At 42.6% G+C, this 19,371-nt stretch overlaps 1 protein-coding gene and 1 long non-coding RNA gene across 2 annotated transcripts in view; one reads left to right on the top strand and one right to left on the bottom strand.

Moving 5' to 3' along the window:
• The window catches only part of LOC140429764 (5,6-dihydroxyindole-2-carboxylic acid oxidase-like), a 57,167-nt gene that overhangs the window by 8,300 nt on the left and 29,496 nt on the right, over window positions 1–19,371 (top strand). Inside the window, exon 2 of the mRNA XM_072517179.1 lies at window positions 15,564–15,768. Within this exon, the coding sequence (XP_072373280.1) occupies window positions 15,564–15,768 (205 nt within the window). The remainder of the gene's footprint in view (window positions 1–15,563; window positions 15,769–19,371) is intronic.
• Window positions 1,225–6,776, bottom strand: LOC140429766 (uncharacterized). The gene is made up of 2 exons (XR_011949186.1): window positions 6,596–6,776; window positions 1,225–4,037 (listed from the first exon to the last, which is right to left on the bottom strand). It is a non-coding gene; the product is annotated as an uncharacterized lncRNA (long non-coding RNA).

Raw genomic sequence — 19,371 nt, 5'->3', positions numbered from 1 at the left:
TCCCCCACTGAGGGGCGGGACGCCCCCATCTGCATACTGCATAAAACAGGAGAGCCATAAATGTTGAACTGGCCCCTGTTGTAGAGTAACTGCTCTGTACTCTTGTTCTATTGCATTAAACCTTTGACTCAACCTGCTTGGCTCAGTGCGGTGTGGACTCCTTTCCGGAACATTTAATAGTTAGATTCTGTCTTGTTGTAGATGGTCATTGCCTAGCACTTGTATGGCATGAATCATTTGTCAGCCCAAGCCTGGATATTCTATGGGCCTTGTTGCATTTGGACATGGACTGTGTAAGTAACTGAGTCGTTAATAATGCTGATCATTTCATCAGCAAACATCCCCACTTCTGACCTTCTGATGGAAGAAAAGTCATTGAAGATGTTTGGGCTGTGGACAACGGTTCCACATCTCACGTATTCCAGACGATTGTTTCTTCAGACTTGTCAGATGTTGAGGGTTGCTCAATTACTTGATGAGGTCATTGTCCAGGAAAGAGACAGAGCAAAACCTGATTGCTCAACTTGCAAAACCCAATCAACACTGCTGTTTAAGAAGGGAGGGAGGCAGAAGACTGGAAATTATAGGCCGGTTAGCCTGACTTTGGTCATTGGCAAGATTTTAGAATCCATTATTAAAGATGAAATCATGGAGTACTTGGAAGTGCATGATAAAATAGGACTGAGTCAGCACAGCTTCGTCAAGGGCAGGTCATGTCTGACGAATCTGTTAGAGTTCTTTAAGGAGGCAAAAAGGAAATTAGACAAAGGAGAACCAGTGGACGTGATTTATTTAGATTTCCAGAATGCCTTTGACAAGGTGCCGCATAGGAGACTGTTAAATACGTTAAGAGCCCATGGTGCTCAGGGTATGATCGTGGCAAGGGTAGAGGATTGGCTGACTGGCAGAAGGCAGAGAGTGGGGATAACGGGGTCTTTTTTAGGATGACAGCCGGTGACTAGTGGTGTGCCTGAGGGGTCGGTGCTGGGACCACAACTTCTCACACTATACATCAGTGATCTGGAGGAAGGAAGTGAAGGCACTGTTGCTAAGTTTGCAGATGATCCAAAGATATGTAGAGGGACAGGTAGTACTGAGGAAGCAGGGAGGCTGCAGAAGGACTTGGACAGGCTAGGAGAGTGGGCAAAGTAGTAGAAGATAAGTGTGAGGTTATGCACTTTGGAAGGAGGAATGGAGGCTGTTATATTCACACGAAGGCCTGAGTATAAGTAAAAAAGCAGTTTATTATATCAGAATTCTGGGAGAAAAGGCCTGAGGCTCCGCAGCCTATTGACAGCACCCTTTCTCACTTGAGCTAAGGCTCACACGGGTTAATATACAGATTCAAGGGGCGGAATTAGATATATTCTTATTTACATACAATCAATCAACTATATTCGTGCCACACTTCACTACATGCAGTCAATCAATTTTCTTAGCATCCCAGTTATCACATGTATGGTTAAAGTGGGTGTTGCCTTACCCGTCCCTAACTTCATACAGAAGTCATTCAAAACTAACACAATGATGTCCTGTCTGCAGCTGGGGTCCTTGATCTTATCAAGGACACATAGCATTTCTTGTTCTGTGAAGCTGTTATCAGCGGCTGTTGAAAAACTTCCTAGGTTCTCATGAGGTAGTTTACACAGTTTGTAACTTATTGTTCAGGAATGTGGCTAGTTCGGCCATTTTGTGTCTTTAGTATTGCTTTAATAGCTAACAGCCATTTTGTGTCCTTTCTGATATTAACAAGCATTGTGTATACACTATCTGTTTCTACAAATTGCTTCTTCTAAACGGGCACCTAAGCCAATGAGTACCTTTTGTCTCATCAGAACTATTCAAAAGTAATATAGGAGCACCAATGTAGTTACAGGGCCACCTATAATTTATATCATAGTCCAGTATCAGAAAATGCCCTCCAACACTCCCCCCTTTTGGTCATCGAAGATGTTTACAGAACTCCAACTGACCCCAATGAAATGATATGAGGGCTGCAGGGTGTGTAGCAAAGAGATACAGCCTTTGGTGTATGTAACCGCTCAGATGTTCCATATGTACACCGTGCATATGATTCAAAGATCACCCCTCAAACGAACCCATATACGTCACATTTAATGTCTTGATATCAATCATTCCTGCCTCCCTGACTATCTCTGCTGTCTGTCATTAAATGATGTTATTCATAGCAATTTTCACGTAAGCTCATCTAACAGTCCCACACTGTCTGCCACTAACTTTCACTCTGAAGTAGTTCCTCTATGTGTGTCTGTGTGTTTTTTTTGTCAAGCATGGATTTTTCGTTAACTGGTAGTAAAGCTTAACTGATTGACCGATCTTGGGTCTTCGTTCCCTCAAGAGTTTCTGCAAGATGGGCCAATCTTGCCCATGGGCCAAGCTATTCCATCTCTGGGCTATTATTATTCCTAACTCAAATGATCCTTGTTAGGCCTATAGTGGTGCGCCTAAGCGGTACAAAAGTTATAGCGATAGAAGGTTACGGTGGCGGAGACGCAGTATTTCCTTTTCCTCCGTAAACTTAAAATGCATGAGGGCAGGTGTAATCTCTAAGACACAATCACGAGAACATAGAACATTACAGCGCAGTACAGGCTCCTCGATGTTGCACCGACCTGTGAAACCACTCTAAAGCCCATTTACACTATTCCCTTATCATCCATATGTTTATCCAATGAGCATTTAAATGCCCTGAATGGTGGTGAGTCCACTACTGTTGCAGGCAGGGCATTCCATGACCTTACTACTCTCTAAGTAAAGAACCTACCTCTGACATATATATCTATCTCCCCTCAGTTTAAAGCTATGTCCCCTCGTGCTAGCCATCACCATCCGAGGAAAAAGGCTCTCACTGTCCACCCTATCTAATCCTCTGATCATCTTGTATGCTTCAATTAAGTCACACCTTAACCTTCTCTCTAAGCAAAACAGCCTTAAGTCTTAGCCCTTCCTCATAAGATCTTCCCTCCATACCAGGCAACATCCTGGTAAACCTCCTCTGCACATTCGTCCAACTTTCCCTGTCCCACCGGGCCTCGCTGAGGGAGGTGTTAGCCCGTACGATTCCAATGTCCTCAAGTTGGTTGTGAGGGTATGGCCCTGAGTCCGGTGTGATGATAGGGATCATCAGGACCATCTCTACCCCCGTTATCTCGTCCATTTTGCAGTCGGGGATCGTTAAGTATACTCTGGTTACTCCCCTCAGAGTTCGGTTGTCCAGCGTTCCTTGTCATTTGGCTAGCTTAGCCAGTTGCGGGCTGTCTATTCAATCAGGCACCTCCCCCTTTAGATCAGATCAAGATTGTGGCTTAGCTGCCCCTGTCAGAGCCTTCCGGCTGTCTCTCTTTCTTGGTCGATGAGTTTGTTAATTATTGTTGATTGTCTTAGTGTGTGTCCCTAACACTGTTGTCCTATTCAATTGTATATCCAGGCCCTCTTCCCCTTAGCTGGCTAGACCTTTCTCTGCTTTCCCTAATATTTTCTTCCTTATTCCTGTAAGTTGTTCCATCTTTGCATTTAACCTTTGTACGTCTCGTGACTTTACCATAGAAGTTTCTGTGTTAAGTCATGTCACTGCATCATTGATTATGCCTCTTCTAACCCTGTGTATGTTGTCATGCCCTCAAAATCTAGTGGCACCTGTGTCATTGGCAGCCTGCCTCATAACAACCTTACTTAAAACACGATACATATTCATTTTATATTATAAACAATACCAGAACGCGCGAGAAGTACAGACACAATTTGTATACGCATCTGCTGTTTTTCCCCAAATGTAGCTGCAGCCACGCATTAAAATAAGTAATATGATTGATCCAGTCTCTGGCTGCTGGGATGCACATCCCGTCAATAAAATTAAATATAAAACACCATAGTTCATATAGCTACATCCATCCTGTGTCCATTGTGAAATCAGTGATGTTCCTGCGCTCTTATGTGCTTATAGTTCTGAAATCTCAAGAGCCATCACGAGTCCCCACAGCTGCTGCTGTCGTTCCAGCTTTTCTTGAATGTTTAAGCTAAATTTAAAGGAAAAGTGTCCTGGTGTTAGATGTTGGCCGTATAAAGCTTTTCCTGTATGGGCCGAACACGTGTGTTATTCAGAGGTTAGTAGTTCTCATATATTACAACCTTTATCTATTTTCCTCATGGTTACGCGCCTAATTCTGTTGCGCTTGAACCCGACCTTGACGTGCTTTTGCCTGGTTAATTAGCCAGTTTACAATAACTCAACTATCTCAAATTCCTGAAGCTACTGCAAATATTGTGCCACTTGTAGTTACTTGTAAAGTAAAACACAAAAGATCCATTCTGCATGAGACAGAGCCTTTAAACAAGAAATATGATCATGGCCATTTTATTTACCCATCTGTCCTTTACACTTAATTCTGCAATCTCAGAATTAATAAATCTGCGTTGTGTCAGGGAAGTTTTAACCCTGAACTAATGAAACACCGGATTGGTCATATGAATTTCAACTGTCATATGTAATTCAACTATCCTAACTTTCAATGAACACCATAAAACAAATAATTTCTTATTCTTACATACGTGGTTTTGTACCCTGATTAGAATTCCTCGTGTATCAAGAAAAATGTGTTAGTTACACTCAAACTATGATCTTTAAATCACAATGTCAGACGACACACAAATATCATCACACTCACAAAGGAAACCTAGCACTTCAGTGCTTTAACCAAAGTTAGTTAGGTAAAAATCCTCCTGGTTCCTATTCTAAAGTTGCAAATTATAAACTCAAGGTTACTTCTCAGAAGATAAATCGTAGCAGAGAGATATTAACATTCACAGACCAAACACACACATTCTCACAGGTCGCAAATACCAGAGTTAACTGTTAGCCCTCTCTCATGGCTACAGATTCTCAAAGAGACAGCAATTTCACAATCGCTTAATTAATATACTGAACAAAATCTTCCATTCTCCTTCGTCATAAAACTTTATCTGCGTTATTCCATTTAAGTCAATTTCTACTGATTGATTTTATAGGCATTAGCTATTCTTAGAGACGTATTTTTTGTGTGCAGATGACCTGCTTGCTGAAATGGTTAAATTTTGTACAGAACCGAAGGAGGCGGAGAATGGGTGGAGAACTTGGAATGATGCCATTTGCGTCTGTTACTTGATCTCAAACATTATTTATTCTTTCCTTTAATGTTACTCAAATTTCTTTCTTGTTCTTTAAACTGAATTCAATTTTCAGTGTTCGCTATTTAACCAGTGTTTGAAAGAGATATTACTGCGTTTGTTTTTTGATTCAAATTAATTCAATTACTGCCGAGTTTATCTGGACGGCTTGAAAGGCTTAATCTCAAACTGAAAACCGATCTCGCAAATTTGAAATGATCTGAAGTTCTCCTAGACAAGGAATCATTGTTAAGTTTCTAACCTTAATCTTGTATTAACTTTACTCTCCTTTTTTTTGTATTGGGAGGGGGATTTGTCATCCTAAGATATTTCTGAACAAAAAGCTGATTGCGCGTTTGAGCCCCTTTTTATACTGTGCCGCAATGTGTCTTATTGAAATCCACCCAGCTTCCACTTTTATTAATTGGGCTACAACGTTTCTGGGACATTGTACCTTCCCTTCCTCATTCCTCAATGACCACAAGGTCTGATCTTTTGGATTTTTACTTTATTTGATTTTTTTCTTTTCCTTTGGACATGTCTAAACTTTTAGTTAATTTAAAATGTCCATCCCCAGGGAGCCTGTTTCTTTCCCCTCTCCTTGAGACATTCCAGGAATGCTGCATGATCTTTTGGGCTAATTGAGTTAGATTTCCCACAATGTTTACAGTTCCCTCTCTTTACCCTACAGTCCTTCGCCGTAATTGTAGCAGTTTCCTGTGATTACTTTGCCAGTTTGCACAATCTGTACTGCCGCTATCTTTTCTCGCTTTGTTTCTATGCTTAAAATGATTTGGTGTGAATGTGGGTGAGTGAGAGCTCAATTCCTTTAAAATAGTCTGTTTTTCAAACGGTGTGAAGGCTTTATATCTGTCATTTACATTATTAGCATAACGCTGCACGGGGGTGCACTTAATTTCTGTCATTTGTTCTTCTAACTGGTGAACTAAGATGACTCCTTTGTTCTACAGGTGCTGCGTCGGGATCCCACCCATCTCTGATCATTGTTTTTTTTTGTACCAGAGTATTTTGCTCTTACCCGAACGCCAGACTCATGGATCCCGGGGGACCCCAGAAAAGCGGCCTCATGCCTCTATTTTCCATGATGTGTTAACCGTGTCATCTCTCTCACCCACATATCCGGTGTGCCTAGGCGACTGTGCTCAGAGGCTTTACCTATTGTCCACTCCCGGAGGGTGGAGGTCATGTCGCTTGGCACTCTGTCACGATAAATTTCGCGACCCGTTATTCATTCAACAATCTGTGCGTCTCGGATTAACAACTAACTCTGGCTGTCACATGAGAGCTCAATTGCCCCCTTAATTCAGGCTCAGCATGGGTCCTCGAGCAGCCAATTAGTACCAAAGAAAATGCTATAAGCGGACCAACAAAAAACAAAAAAAGGAAATTTTAAACTGAGTCTTTTACTCACTTGGCCTTGATACCAGATTCGTTGGATGTTGCTTCGCTGTCCGTCCGTCTTGCCGTGTGACTCTAATTTCTGGCGGTCAAAGGTTTGACTACTTGCCTTCTCCACCGGCTCGAGCGGCGTTCGGCTCAGCAACCTCCTGCCGGACTACGCCAAATGTTAGAGGTGAAAATATTCACACGAAGGCCTGAGTATAAGTAAAAAAGCAGTTTATTATATCCGAATTCTGGGAGAAAAGGCCTGAGGCTCCGCAGCCTATTGACAGCACCCTTTCTCACTTGAGCTAAGGCTCACACGGGTTAATATACAGATTCAAGGGGCAGAATTAGATGTATTCACATACAATCAATCAACTATATTCGCGTCACACTTCATTACATGTAGTCAATCAATTTTCTTAGCATCCCAGTTATCACACATGGTTAAAGTGGTTGTTGTCTTACCCACCCCTAACTTCATACAGAAGTCATTCAAAACTAACACAATGATGTCCTGTCTGCAGCTGGGGTCCTTGATCTTATCAAGGACACATAGCATTTCTTGTTCTGTGAAGCTGTTATCAGCGGCTGTTGAAATACTCCCTAGGTTCTCATGAGGTAGTTTACACAGTTTGTAACTTATTGTTCAGGAATGTGGCTAGTTCGGCTATTTTGTGTCTTTAGTATTGCTTTAATAGCTAACAGCCATTTTGTGTCCTTTCTGATATAAACAAGCATTGTGTATACACTATCTATTTCTACAAATTGCTTCTTCTAAACAGGCATCTAAGCCAATGAGTACCTTTTGTCTCATCAGAACTATTCAAAAGTAATCTAGGAGCACAAATGTAGTTACAGGGCCATCAATAATTTATATTATAGTCCAGTATCCGAAAATGTCCTCCAACACTGAGGCATAGACTATTTTCTAACTGGGGAAATGCTAAGGAAGTCAGAAGCACAAACGGACTTGGGAGTCCTTGTTCAATATTCTCCAAAGGTTAACATAGAACAGTACAGCACAGAACAGGCCCTTCAGCCCTCGATGTTGTGCCGAGCAGCAGTTGGCAAGGCAAATACAGTGTTAGCAATCATGTCGAGAGGACTAGAATACAAGAGGAGGGCTGTGCTTTTGAGTCTGTATAAGGCTCTGGTCAGACCCCATTTGGAGTATCGTGAGCAGTTTTGGGCCCCGTATCTAAGGAAGGATGTGCTGGGCTTGGAAAGGGTCCAGAGGAGGTTCACAAGAATGATCCCTGGAATGAAGAGCTTGTCGTATGAGGAACGGTTGAGGACCCTGGGTCTGTACTCATTGGAGTTTAGATGGATGAGAGAGGATCTCATTGAAACTTACAGGATACTGCGAGGCTTGGATAGGGTGGACGTGGAGAGGATGTTTCCACTGGTAGGAAAAACTAGAGCCAGAGGGCACAATCTCAGACAAAAGGGCTGATTCTTTAAAACCGAGATGAGGAGGAATTTCTTCAGCGAGAGGGTGGTGAATCTGTGGAACTCTTTGCTGCAGGAGGCTGTGGAGGCCAAATCACTGAGTGTCTTTAAGACAGAGATAGATAGGTTTTTGATCAATAAGGGGATCAGGGGTTTGGGGGAAAAGGCAGGAGAATGGGGATAAGAAAAATATCAGCCATGATTTAATGGCGGAGCAGACTCGATGGGCCGAGTGGCCTAATTCTGCTCCTATGTCTTATGGTCTTATGGTCTAACAAGGATAAATGCACATTTGTGGCACCCGTGCTTGACTTTCTAAGATATAGAATGACGGAACTGGAGTGAAACCTACACAGGACAAGACCATAGCCATTCACGTGAGTGAGTTGCCATTATCCCTCGTACTACCATATTCTTTCTAATCACGCGGAGATTGCGGTGCCACATCTAACTCTTTCTCTCGTGAAACCTTCTATGGAATCCGCCTCTAACACTCTCCCAGGCAGCGCATTCCAAATCCCAACAGCTCTGAGGAAAGAAGTTGCTCCTCATCTCACTCCTAGCTCTCTTGCTAACCATTTTGGAATTGTGCCTCCCCTCGTTGCTGACATAGCAACTACTGGAAAAAGATTATCCTTCTTTACCCTGTCAAAATTGTTCATAATTTTGAACTCCTCAATAAGGTCACCTTTTGCTCCAAGAAGAACAGGCCCAATTTCTCCAATCTCCTCCAATTGTTCTCCATTGTTGGAGACTCTCCTGGAAAGCAGAAAGCACTAGCCTGCATCTATGTTTGTGAGCATTGGCACATGTATTTCTTAAATTTAACCTCTGCCTCAATCGCCAAGCACTTGATGCCATTTGAACGGATCCTGACGTAGCTAACACAACCTCTTATACAGATGGTTAGCAGGTTAGAACGGCGCCGGCGGGACTCGGGATTTTTGTTACGGCCGCTCGGCCCATCCCAGGCCGAGAATCGACAGGGGGGACCACGGAGAGTGGCGCTTGACCGGCGCCAATGACGCCGATTCCCCGCTCTGCCGGGTATCGGGTCGGGGCGGCGTGGCGCGATTCTCGCCGGTCGCGGCGATTCACTGGCCCGGCCCCGGGCTGAGAGAATCCCACCCAGGAATACCTGAGCTCTGGACATTTTGTGGCAACCTCTTGCAACTTGATAACCTTGTTACAGATGGGAGGAAATGTAGAATAATTTCTCCCATTCTCACCTCTCAGCTGAATGCAATAAAAGTAATTTTAAAAAGGAATGTTTTAAACCCCAATTTCTTTGTTCCTTAAAGTCAAAGATGAAACTTGCTTTTTTTAACGTTTAATTCAAAAGAAGGGTCTCATGTTTATTTCTGGCAACAACTGAAATATAAACACAACAATTACTCTCTCCTAATTCACACCCAAGTGTCACAACAAAAGTTCATTTCTAAAGATGTAGCACTTAACACAAAGGTCACTTCTAATCAGAGGTAATGTTACAGGCCTGAAGTAATATATTGCCTCTTGACGAGCTGAAGAGAAATGAAGGTTGGATGTTCTTGGTGATGAATTCACCACTAGCTCACCCCAAACAGAAACAAGCTTCTAATTTCCAGTCAAAGCTGGTCAAGCTCTTGGAGTGAATAACTATTACTCCTGCAGGTCAAATTAATAAGCTCCAATTCTCTGCCTAAGATGACTTTTGAGGGAGGGTCAGTTTTTTGTGCTGGACAAGAGATGGTTCCCCTCTGCTCTTATCCCAGACTGGCTATTTAGGCTGTTTTTAGAATAATATGATATAATCAAACTACTGTAGATATTCTGTACCCCTCTCAAAAATGACCGAATGAGATACAGGAGCAGATTTGCAGGAAAATTGTGTGTGATAGTTATAGACTGGTGATATTTGGGTACTTTAATATTATTGCAATTGATATTTTGCATTTTAAAACCTGTTCAGAAGAACTTCCTTGACCAGTATATTCTCTGTCCAATTGGAAAAGAGACGGTGCTGGATCTGGTGCTAGGGAATGAGGTGGGCCTAGTGTCAGTGGGGAGCAATTTGAGTAAGTGATCATTATTGGTCTGAACCTTGTGATATAATGGAGGTGAGCAAGGATCAATATTAAGTAGAATTTCTAAGTTGAAAGAGGATTAACCTCTTGGGTGACAAGGTATCGAGCCAAGGTAAAATGGAACCAAAGGCTGGCACAGCAGCTGATATAGTTTTGAGAACTGAGGGAATTAATTTCACGTTAGTAATTTCACTTAACCACTTTCAGATGTCTAATGACAACTGAAAGATTACATTTTTCTTTGTTCTTCTTCCTCCAGCCAAAATCCTTCTCGATTGATCACATTCGTGACAAAGCATCGGCTATCACATTTTGCTGTCTTGCCACATGTAGTATTTTTAAATGAAATGGCTGTAACAACAAACTCCAGCGAAACAGCCTTGTATTATTATTCCTGAATCGCTCCAAAAACGTCAAAGGATTATGATCAGTATCTGTAATTGTATCAGGCGGATTGCTGGTCACATAAATGTGAAAATGTTGCAAAGCCAGCACCAAACTCAAAGTCTCCTTCTCAATCGTCGAATACTTTTTCTGGTGAGAATTCAATTTCTTTGAAAAATAACCAATAGGCCGCTTTAGCCCCTCGTCGACGTCTTGTAGAAGCACCGCACCTACACCCACATCACTCGCATCAACCGCCACTTTGAATGGTTTCGTATAATTTGGGATGACTAACACAGGAGCAGTGGTTAACACAGCCTTCAGGCTGTCAAATGCCTGTTGACACTCCGCTGTCCATTGGAATTTGTTACGCTTCTTGAGCAAGTCAGTCAGTGGAGCGACCACACTGCTAAAATTTGGTCCAAATTTCCGGTAAAATCCACTCATACCAAGAAATCGCATTATTTCCTGTCGTGTCGAGGTTATCAAAAGCTCCCCAATAACTTTTGTTTTCACATCCCGTGGGACCAGTCGACCCTGTCCGATTGTATGGCCAAGGAAAGTGACTTGGGCTTTTCCAAATTCACATTTGGCTAGGTTTATCACCTAACCCGCCCCCTGAAGTCGATCGAATACCTCCCTCAGATGTTTTAAATGTTCTTTCCATGTCTGGCTGAAAACTATCAGATCGTCGATGTATACCGCACAATTGGGTAATCCTGAAACGACTGTATTAGTTAACCGTTGAAATGTTGCTGGGGCGTTTTTCATGCCAAATGGCATAACTTTGAACTGATAGATACCCATCTGGAGTCACAAAAGCTGAAATCTCCTTCGACCTTTCAGGTAAAGGTACTTGCCAGTAACCTTTCAGTAAATCCAATTTTGAAATAAAAGTGGATTGTCCCACTTTCTCAATGCAATCCTCCAAATGTGGGATAGGATAAGAGTCCGTTCTTGTAACTGCATTCACCTTTCGATAGTCCACACACAACCGTTGAGTACTGTCTGGTTTAGGTACCATCACTATGGGTGAGCTCCATTGGCTGCAACCCACTTCAGTTATGCCATTCGTCAGCATACTCTCAATCTCTCTGTTAATCTGTGCCAATTTTAAAGGATTAAGTCTATATGGATGTTGTTTGATAGGAACAGCATTTCCCACATCTACATCATGTATAGCCATTTTAGTACTTCCCAATGTATCTCTACAAACTTGCCCATGTGATATCAATAACTCTTTCAGGTCAGTTCATTTTTCCTCTAGAAGGTAACTTAACAATTCATCCCAATTTTTAAGAGCATCCTCATTTTCCAATTTAATTTGAGGCACATCAAATTCACAGTCATCTGGATTTGGTTCGTCACTTTGAGTTAGAATCATTAAAACCTCCTTTTTCTCTCCTTCCCTTTCAAAGTACCTTTTAAGCATATTCACATGACACACTCGGTGAGTCTTCCTGGTGTCTTTACCACATAATTCACCTCACTTAATTTCCTTTCAATCTGATACGGTCCACAAAACCTAGCTTTTAAAGGCTCCCCTACCACTGGTAACAGCACTAAAACTTTATCCCCACTGGCAAAACTACGAACTTTGGATTTCTTGCCCGCTACCCATTTCATCACATTTTGTGCAACTTTCAAATGTTGTCTAGCCAATTCACCTGCTCTATTTAATCATTCCCTAAAATTTGACATGTAATCCATTAGTGTAATTTCCGATTTCTCATCCACCAATTTTTCCTTGACCAATTGAAGTGATCCTCTTACCTCATGACCAAAAATTAGTTCAAAAGGACTAAATTTGGTAGACTCATTAGGTGCATCCCTAATTGCAAACAATACGAATGGGATTCCTTTCTCCCAATCCTCTGGATAATCTTGACAGTACGCCCTCAACATGGTCTTTATTGTCTTTAATGTCTGATGCCACCTTTCTAACGCTCCCTGCGATTCTGGATGGTACGCAGTTGATTTAAATTGTTTTATTCCTAAGCTATCCATAACTTTTTTGAATAACTTTGAAGTGAAATTAGTTCCTTGATCCGATTGAATTTCTGTGGGTAGTCCATATCTAGTAAAGAATTTAAGTAACTCCTCCACAATCCCTTTAGCTGTAATATTACGCACTGGAATGGCCTTTGGAAACCTAGTAGACACATCCATTACAGTCAAAAGATATTGATTCACACATTTTGTTTTAGGAAGCGGTCCTACACAATCGATTAGGACCCTTGTAAAAGGTTCCTCAAATGCTGGAATGGGTATTAAGGACGCTGGTTTTATCACTGCTTGAGGTTTCCCTATCACTTGACATGTGTGACATGATTGCCAAAATTTAACTACATCTTCATGTAGTCCAGGCCAATAAATTTCTGGATTTTAGCTTGAGTTTTCCATATTCCCAAATGACCTCCCACTGGTACCTCATGTGCAACTCGCAACACCTCCTTTCTATACCCTACTGGCAATACTACTTGATGAACTTCTGCCCACTTTTCATCCACCTCCATATGTACAGGGCTCCATTTTCTCATCATCAAGACATCATTTTTACGGTATTAATACTCTGGTATTCTCTCAGATTCCTCTTCCGTATATGCTTTCTGATATCTCTGTTATATTTCTACATCTTTCTGTTGTAACTCCACCAATTTTCCTGAACCAAAAATATCCGCCTCATCCTCCACCTGTTCTTGTTCTTTTTCAACCATCTTATCAACCACAGTAGGCATCACTCCCACCTGCGATCCAGCTATATCATTAGCCAAGATAAACTGTATTCCTGGACAAGATAGTTTATCTATTACTCCTACTACCACTTCACCACTCTTGACTGGACTTTCCAACCTTACCTTATATAATGGAACGCTACTCCTCTCACCCTGAATTCCACATATCACCACCTTTTCTGGCAACATTCTTCCCAAACTGTTTAGCACAGGGCTAAATCGCTGGCTTTGAAAGCAGACCAAGGCAGGCCAGCAGCACGGTTTGATTCCCGTAACAGCCTCCCCGAACAGGCGCCGGAATGTGGCGACTAGGGGCTTTTCACAGTAACTTCATTTGAAGCCTACTTGTGACAATAAGCGATTTTCATTTCATTTTCAAACTACATAATTCCTCATCTCTTACTATTAAAGATTGACTAGCCCCTGTATCTCTTAAAATTGTGACTTCTTTCCCTGCTCCTCCTGATACACATGAGTAAACTTTACCCATACAAGTAAATTCTTTAAAGACATCTGGCACTTCCTTAACAATTACTTCTTGAACAGGCTGTACAATCGTTTGCACCTCATTCGCTTCCCTTGGGCTTTCCTTTACCACGCTAACAAACCCCACTGTCTTATCCTGTTTTACCACATCAGCCTCCCCAGTGCTTTTCATCAACCACCAATACTGTGACTTTACATGGCCTAGTTTATTACAGTGAAAACATTTGAAACTTTTCATTTCTTTTCCACCCTCCTGGATTTCATTTTTAATCTGAGGTACACGCTCCTTATTATCTCCCATCAGATCACCTTTACCTTTACCACTTGCGTATTTCTCATGTCCCCAGTTTCTATCCCTCACCTGCTGAAACTGATGTCGGAAGCCAATCTTTGATTTATGAACTAATTCATAAGCATCTGCCATTTCCGCTGCTAATCTCGCAGTTTTAACCCTCTGCTCCTCCACATGAGCTCTCACTACATCAGGAATTGAATTTTTAAACTCCTCCAAAAGTATAATTTCTCTGAGAGCTTCATACGTTTGGTCTATTTTCAAAGCCCTGATTCACCTATTGTTGCTAACCTGTGCCTTAGTTTAATTGCTCTGTTTTATCACCTTTGGTCTTGAGTCACCAGGTATCTTTCTGATACCGCCACGTGGTTCAAGTCCGAGTAATGATCAATAATTCAATACACTCAGAAAATATTGCAATAATACACTCAGAAAATATTGCAATAGTAATTAATTCCTTAAAATTTTCCTTCAAACTTCCAAGAGACTTAACACCTTTAAACAAAATCATATCAGGTTAAAGGCTTCACTATTATAAGTTTAAATCACCGAAATGATCCAGAGAGAGTCTTTCATGGCAGAGATCCAGCTCACTGCAAACACAGCCACACACAAGCTGCTTTTCAAACTTGCAGCTCTCTGGAAACACGCAGACACACACAAGCTGCTTTTTGAACTGAAACTAAAAACCTGCAAAATGGCTGACCTAAAGCCCAGCTCCACCCACACTCTGACATCACTGTTTTCTTAAAGGTACATTGCTTAAACGTCCGTGTCTTAAAGGTACTCTCACATGACACCATGCAGCGGGCCACAGTCTCCAAAGAAGAGATTGAGAAACTGAGTGGTAAGCAGTTGCTGGGGCATTCTAAGGTTGAGTCCTGTTGCCTAACAATTACTTGCAGTCAAAAGGAGAAACAGCAAGTCTTCCAAGCTGAATGTGACTCACTGATGAGGTGGATGAGCAGATCTATGTTTGCCATTTAATATGGAAAGGCAATGTCATTGCACTCTTAATCCAGAGACCTGGGTTTGAATCCCACCATGGCAGATGGTGAAATTTGCCTTCTCTAAAAATCTGGTATTGAAGGCCTGTTAATGACCATGAAACCATTGTCGATTGTAATTTCAAAAATCCATCTGATTCATTAAGGTCCTTGAGGGAAGGAAATCTGCCATCCTTAACATGGCTTACATGTGATTCCAGACCCACAACAAACGTGATTGACTCTTAACTGCCCTCTGAAAATGTCTAGCAAGCCCCTCAGTCCAGCGGCAATTAGGATTGGGCAATAAGGATTGGGTTGCTGGCCCAGCCAGCAACGACCATGTCCCAACAAAGAATTAAAATTTCTTCTGCTTATTTAAAACTGTGGACAATGTGGCTTTAATCTCTTGGTGAATAATTAGAATTTCTAATTCTGTGTACTTTAAAACAAAAAGGTACTGCTGTCGAACTAGATCATAGCAGAAATGTGTTCGGTTTATCTGGTTCCATGACAACATTTGGGGGGTCTGGTCTGTGATTGAAATTACATCTATACCATGTTTATCAAATTACTGCTTTTCTCATTAATATAGGTAATGCTACAGGATCCCACTTTTGCACTCCCATACTGGAATTTTGCCACTGGACGAAATACCTGCGACATCTGCACTGATGATCTAATGGGAGCCAGGAGCAATTTTGATCCTACACTCATCAGTCCTAACTCGATCTTTTCCCAATGGCGAAACTTGTGCGAAAGTTTGGAAGACTATGATACGCTGGGAACTATTTGCAATGGTAACCACTTTAAATAATACAATGAAGGGAAAATTGTGTGAAATGAAACATGAATATTTATCTTTATCTATTGAGAACCTCTGTGACTTTGCCTTCTTACAGGAAATCCATTAATTAAATATTGGACCTGGAAAAGCTAGACAATCTTTTTACCCAACTAATGGAAGTTACTTCATATAGGAAAATTCACACTGCTCCTTGAATTTATGGAGAACAGAAACCTATGGTCATGTCTTTCACTTAGAATCATAGAATGGTACCAAAGGAGGCCATTCACATTACTGACTCTGTGCCAATTAGACCATTGATTCTGTGCCAGTTCTCTGCAAGAACAATTTCCCACACCCATGTCCTTTTCTTGGAGTCGTCATTTTTTATCATCTTCAAGTGCTTGTCCAATTCTCTTTTGAAAGACATGATCGAATCTGCTATCATCCCACTCTCAAGCAGCATGTTGCAGACCCTCAGGAGGTGTGTTGCAGACCATGGGCTGGATTCTCTGTTGCCCGATGTCGATATCGTAATCGGCGATCGGGCGGAGAATCGACACCGACACCCAAGTCGAGGCCGCAGCCGGCTTGACCCAGGTCAGCCATGCCCTGCCCCCTTGGAAATGGCGTCATCGCATCGCATGCGTTGCCGTGTCATTGGCCGGTCCTCCCGCGATGCTGCACCACCCGATGTGCAGGATCGGGGGTTAACTTGGTCTCAACTCTAGTGTTATGTCCCAAACAACATATGGGCCGACTTCCTGATGGCGCAGTGGTCTCGGTGGTTGGGAACCTAGCTTGGCGGCTACAGACTGTGTCTATCGCCATCACACTCTGCCGGGATCCACGTCGCTGGCCGGGCGCCTCCCGCGAGGGCTGGGGGGACTGGTGTGGGGTCGCGGATGCCGGGTAGGGTAAATGCACGGCTGCCGCCATGTTGTGCTGCTCGACTGCTGCAGGTCGTCAGCCATTCGCTTGCCATTTTCGGCACAGGAGCCGGGGGTTCTGGTCCCAGAATCGGTGAGGGGTTGGCGCCGATTTTTCCATTGTAAACCTCCCACAGATTTTACGTTCGAGCTGGCATTTAGCTGCTGAAACGGAGAATCCAGCCCCAAACTTTTGCGGCATTAAAAACTTTTGTTTCTGTGTCTTTTGGTTCTTTAGCCAATCATCATAATTTGGGCTCCACTGATTTTTGGCCTTTCCACCAATGGGCACAGTTCTTCTCCATTTTCTTTGTCAAGATGTCTCACACATTTGAACACACCAATCAATTTTCCTTTTAACCTTCCCTTCCCTTAACGAAAACAGCCCCAGCTTCTCAAATATTTCTTGTAATTGGAATTCCTCATCACTGGAACCATTCTCTTCATTATTCTACACCATCTCTGAAGACTTCACATGCTTCCTGAAGAGCGATACCACGAGTGGGATATAATAGTAGAGTTGAGACCAAATTAGTTTCTCATCCTCGCTTCCCCCTGTATGATCAGATGCATTCGATCCAATCTCATGAATCTCATGACTTGTCAATTTTAAATAGAGTCTGCCTATCTCATACTTCCTCTTCTTTAAATGTTTATTCTACCCAGTATTTCAACTACCTTCTCTTCAATTATGACTTGGGCAACATCTTCTTTCCTGGTAAGGGCAGATGCAAATTTTTCGTTCAGTCCTTCAGCCATGCCCTTTGCCCCATGCATAACTCCCTTTTCGGACCCTAATTGGCTCCAATCACCTGTTTACCACTATTTTTACTATTTATATCCCTATCGAATACTTTGGGGTTACCTTTATGTTAGCTGCCAGTCTCTTCACATACTCTCTCTTTGCTTCTGTTATTTTTTCACTTCTCCTCTTAACCTTTGTTATCCAGCCTGTTTATCAATTGATGCCCATCTGATATTTCTGCTCTGTGCCCTATCTTATTCTCTATCCCTTTTGTCATTCAGAGAGCTCTGTACATCCTACTTTGTTTGTCCTACTAGTTCCCCCTCGTGGAAATATACCTTGCCTGTGCCTGAACTATCTCTTCTTTAAAGGCATGTTAGTGTCCCTGGTCCAACCACCTTCAGCTGCTTCATCGAAGACCTTGCTTCCATCACAGGCTCAGAATGGGGATGGTCGCACAATATTCAGTATCATTTGCATTTCCTCAGTTACTAAACCATTCCATGTTCAAACATAGCAAGACCAATATTCAGGCGTGGGCTCACGGGTGACGAGTAACATTTGCACCACACGAGTGCCAGGCAATGACTCTCTCTAACAAGAGTGAATCTAACTATCGCCACTTGACAATCAATGGCATTAACGTTGCTGAATCTCCCACTATCGACATCCTAGAGGTTGCCATCGACCAGAAACTAAACTGGACTGACCATAAAAATGCTCAGGCTACAAAACAGGCCAGAGGATAGGCACGATGGCACAGTGGATAGCATTGTTGTCTCATAGCGCCAGGGAACCAGGTTCAATTCCAACCTTGGGTGACTGTGTGGAGTTTGCACATTCCCTCTGTGACTGCGTTGGTTTCCTCCATGTTTCCATCACAGTCTAAAGATGTGCAGGTGAGGTGGGGTTACAGGAACAGGGCCAGGCAGTGGGCCTAGGTAGGGTGCTCTTTCAGAGAGTTGCTGCAGACTCGATGGGCTGAATGGCCTCCTGCACTGTAGAAATTCTCATTCTATGGAATCCTGCAACAAGTAACTTCCTCCCCAAAGCCTGTCCACCATCCACAAAGCACAAGTAATGGAAAGCTCTCCACTCGCAGTTCCAACAATACTTCAGAGACTTCATACCATCCAGAACAAAGAAGCGTGCTTGGTTTGCACTCCTTCCACCACCAACGCACAGTGGCAGCTGTGTGTCCCATCCACAAGGTGCACGGCAGAAACTCCCAATGTTCTCTGGACAGTACCATCCAAACCCATGACTGCTAGCAGCTAGATGGACAAGGGCAGCAGATACCAGGGAACACCACCTCCTGGAGGATTCTCTCCAAGACACTCACCATCCTGACTTGGAAATACATTGCTGTACCTTCACTGTCGCTGGGTCAAAATCCTGGAACTCCCTTCCTAACACAACCTACACCACAGGGACTGCAGCAGTTCAAGAAGGCAGCTCACTACCACTTTCTCAAGGGCAATTAGGGGTGGGGAATTAATGCTGGCCCAGCTAGTGATACCCACGTCCTGTAAATTAATTGAAAAGGTTTACAGTTTTGCCTGCCGAAGTTTCATTACAGTTTATCTGGGCCAGATCCGTTGTAATCCCATTGAAGCTGGCCCTCCCACAATCTATTACTTTTACTCTGGATTGCTTTTTCTCCTTTTCCGTAACCAACCTAAACCTTATGATTCTGTGATTGCTGTTCTCTAAACGTTCCCCTATTCGCACCTCTCTGACACGCCTCTCACCCCAGAACAAGATCCAGTAATACATATTTTCAGAAAATATTCTTGAGCACATTTTGGATGCTTTTCCCCTTCTCTACCCGTTACACTATTTTTATCTCAGACAATATTAGGATAATTAGTGCCCCCATTGTAACAATAATTTTTGATATTGCTATTGTTTCCTTGCAACTTTTGTTCCCCTAGGCCTGTCC

Source organism: Scyliorhinus torazame, chromosome 9, assembly GCF_047496885.1.
Source record: "Scyliorhinus torazame isolate Kashiwa2021f chromosome 9, sScyTor2.1, whole genome shotgun sequence".
Classification (NCBI taxonomy): Eukaryota; Metazoa; Chordata; class Chondrichthyes; order Carcharhiniformes; family Scyliorhinidae; genus Scyliorhinus; species Scyliorhinus torazame.
Note: the sequence above shows the minus strand (reverse complement) of the source record. Positions and strands in the feature narration are given on the sequence as shown.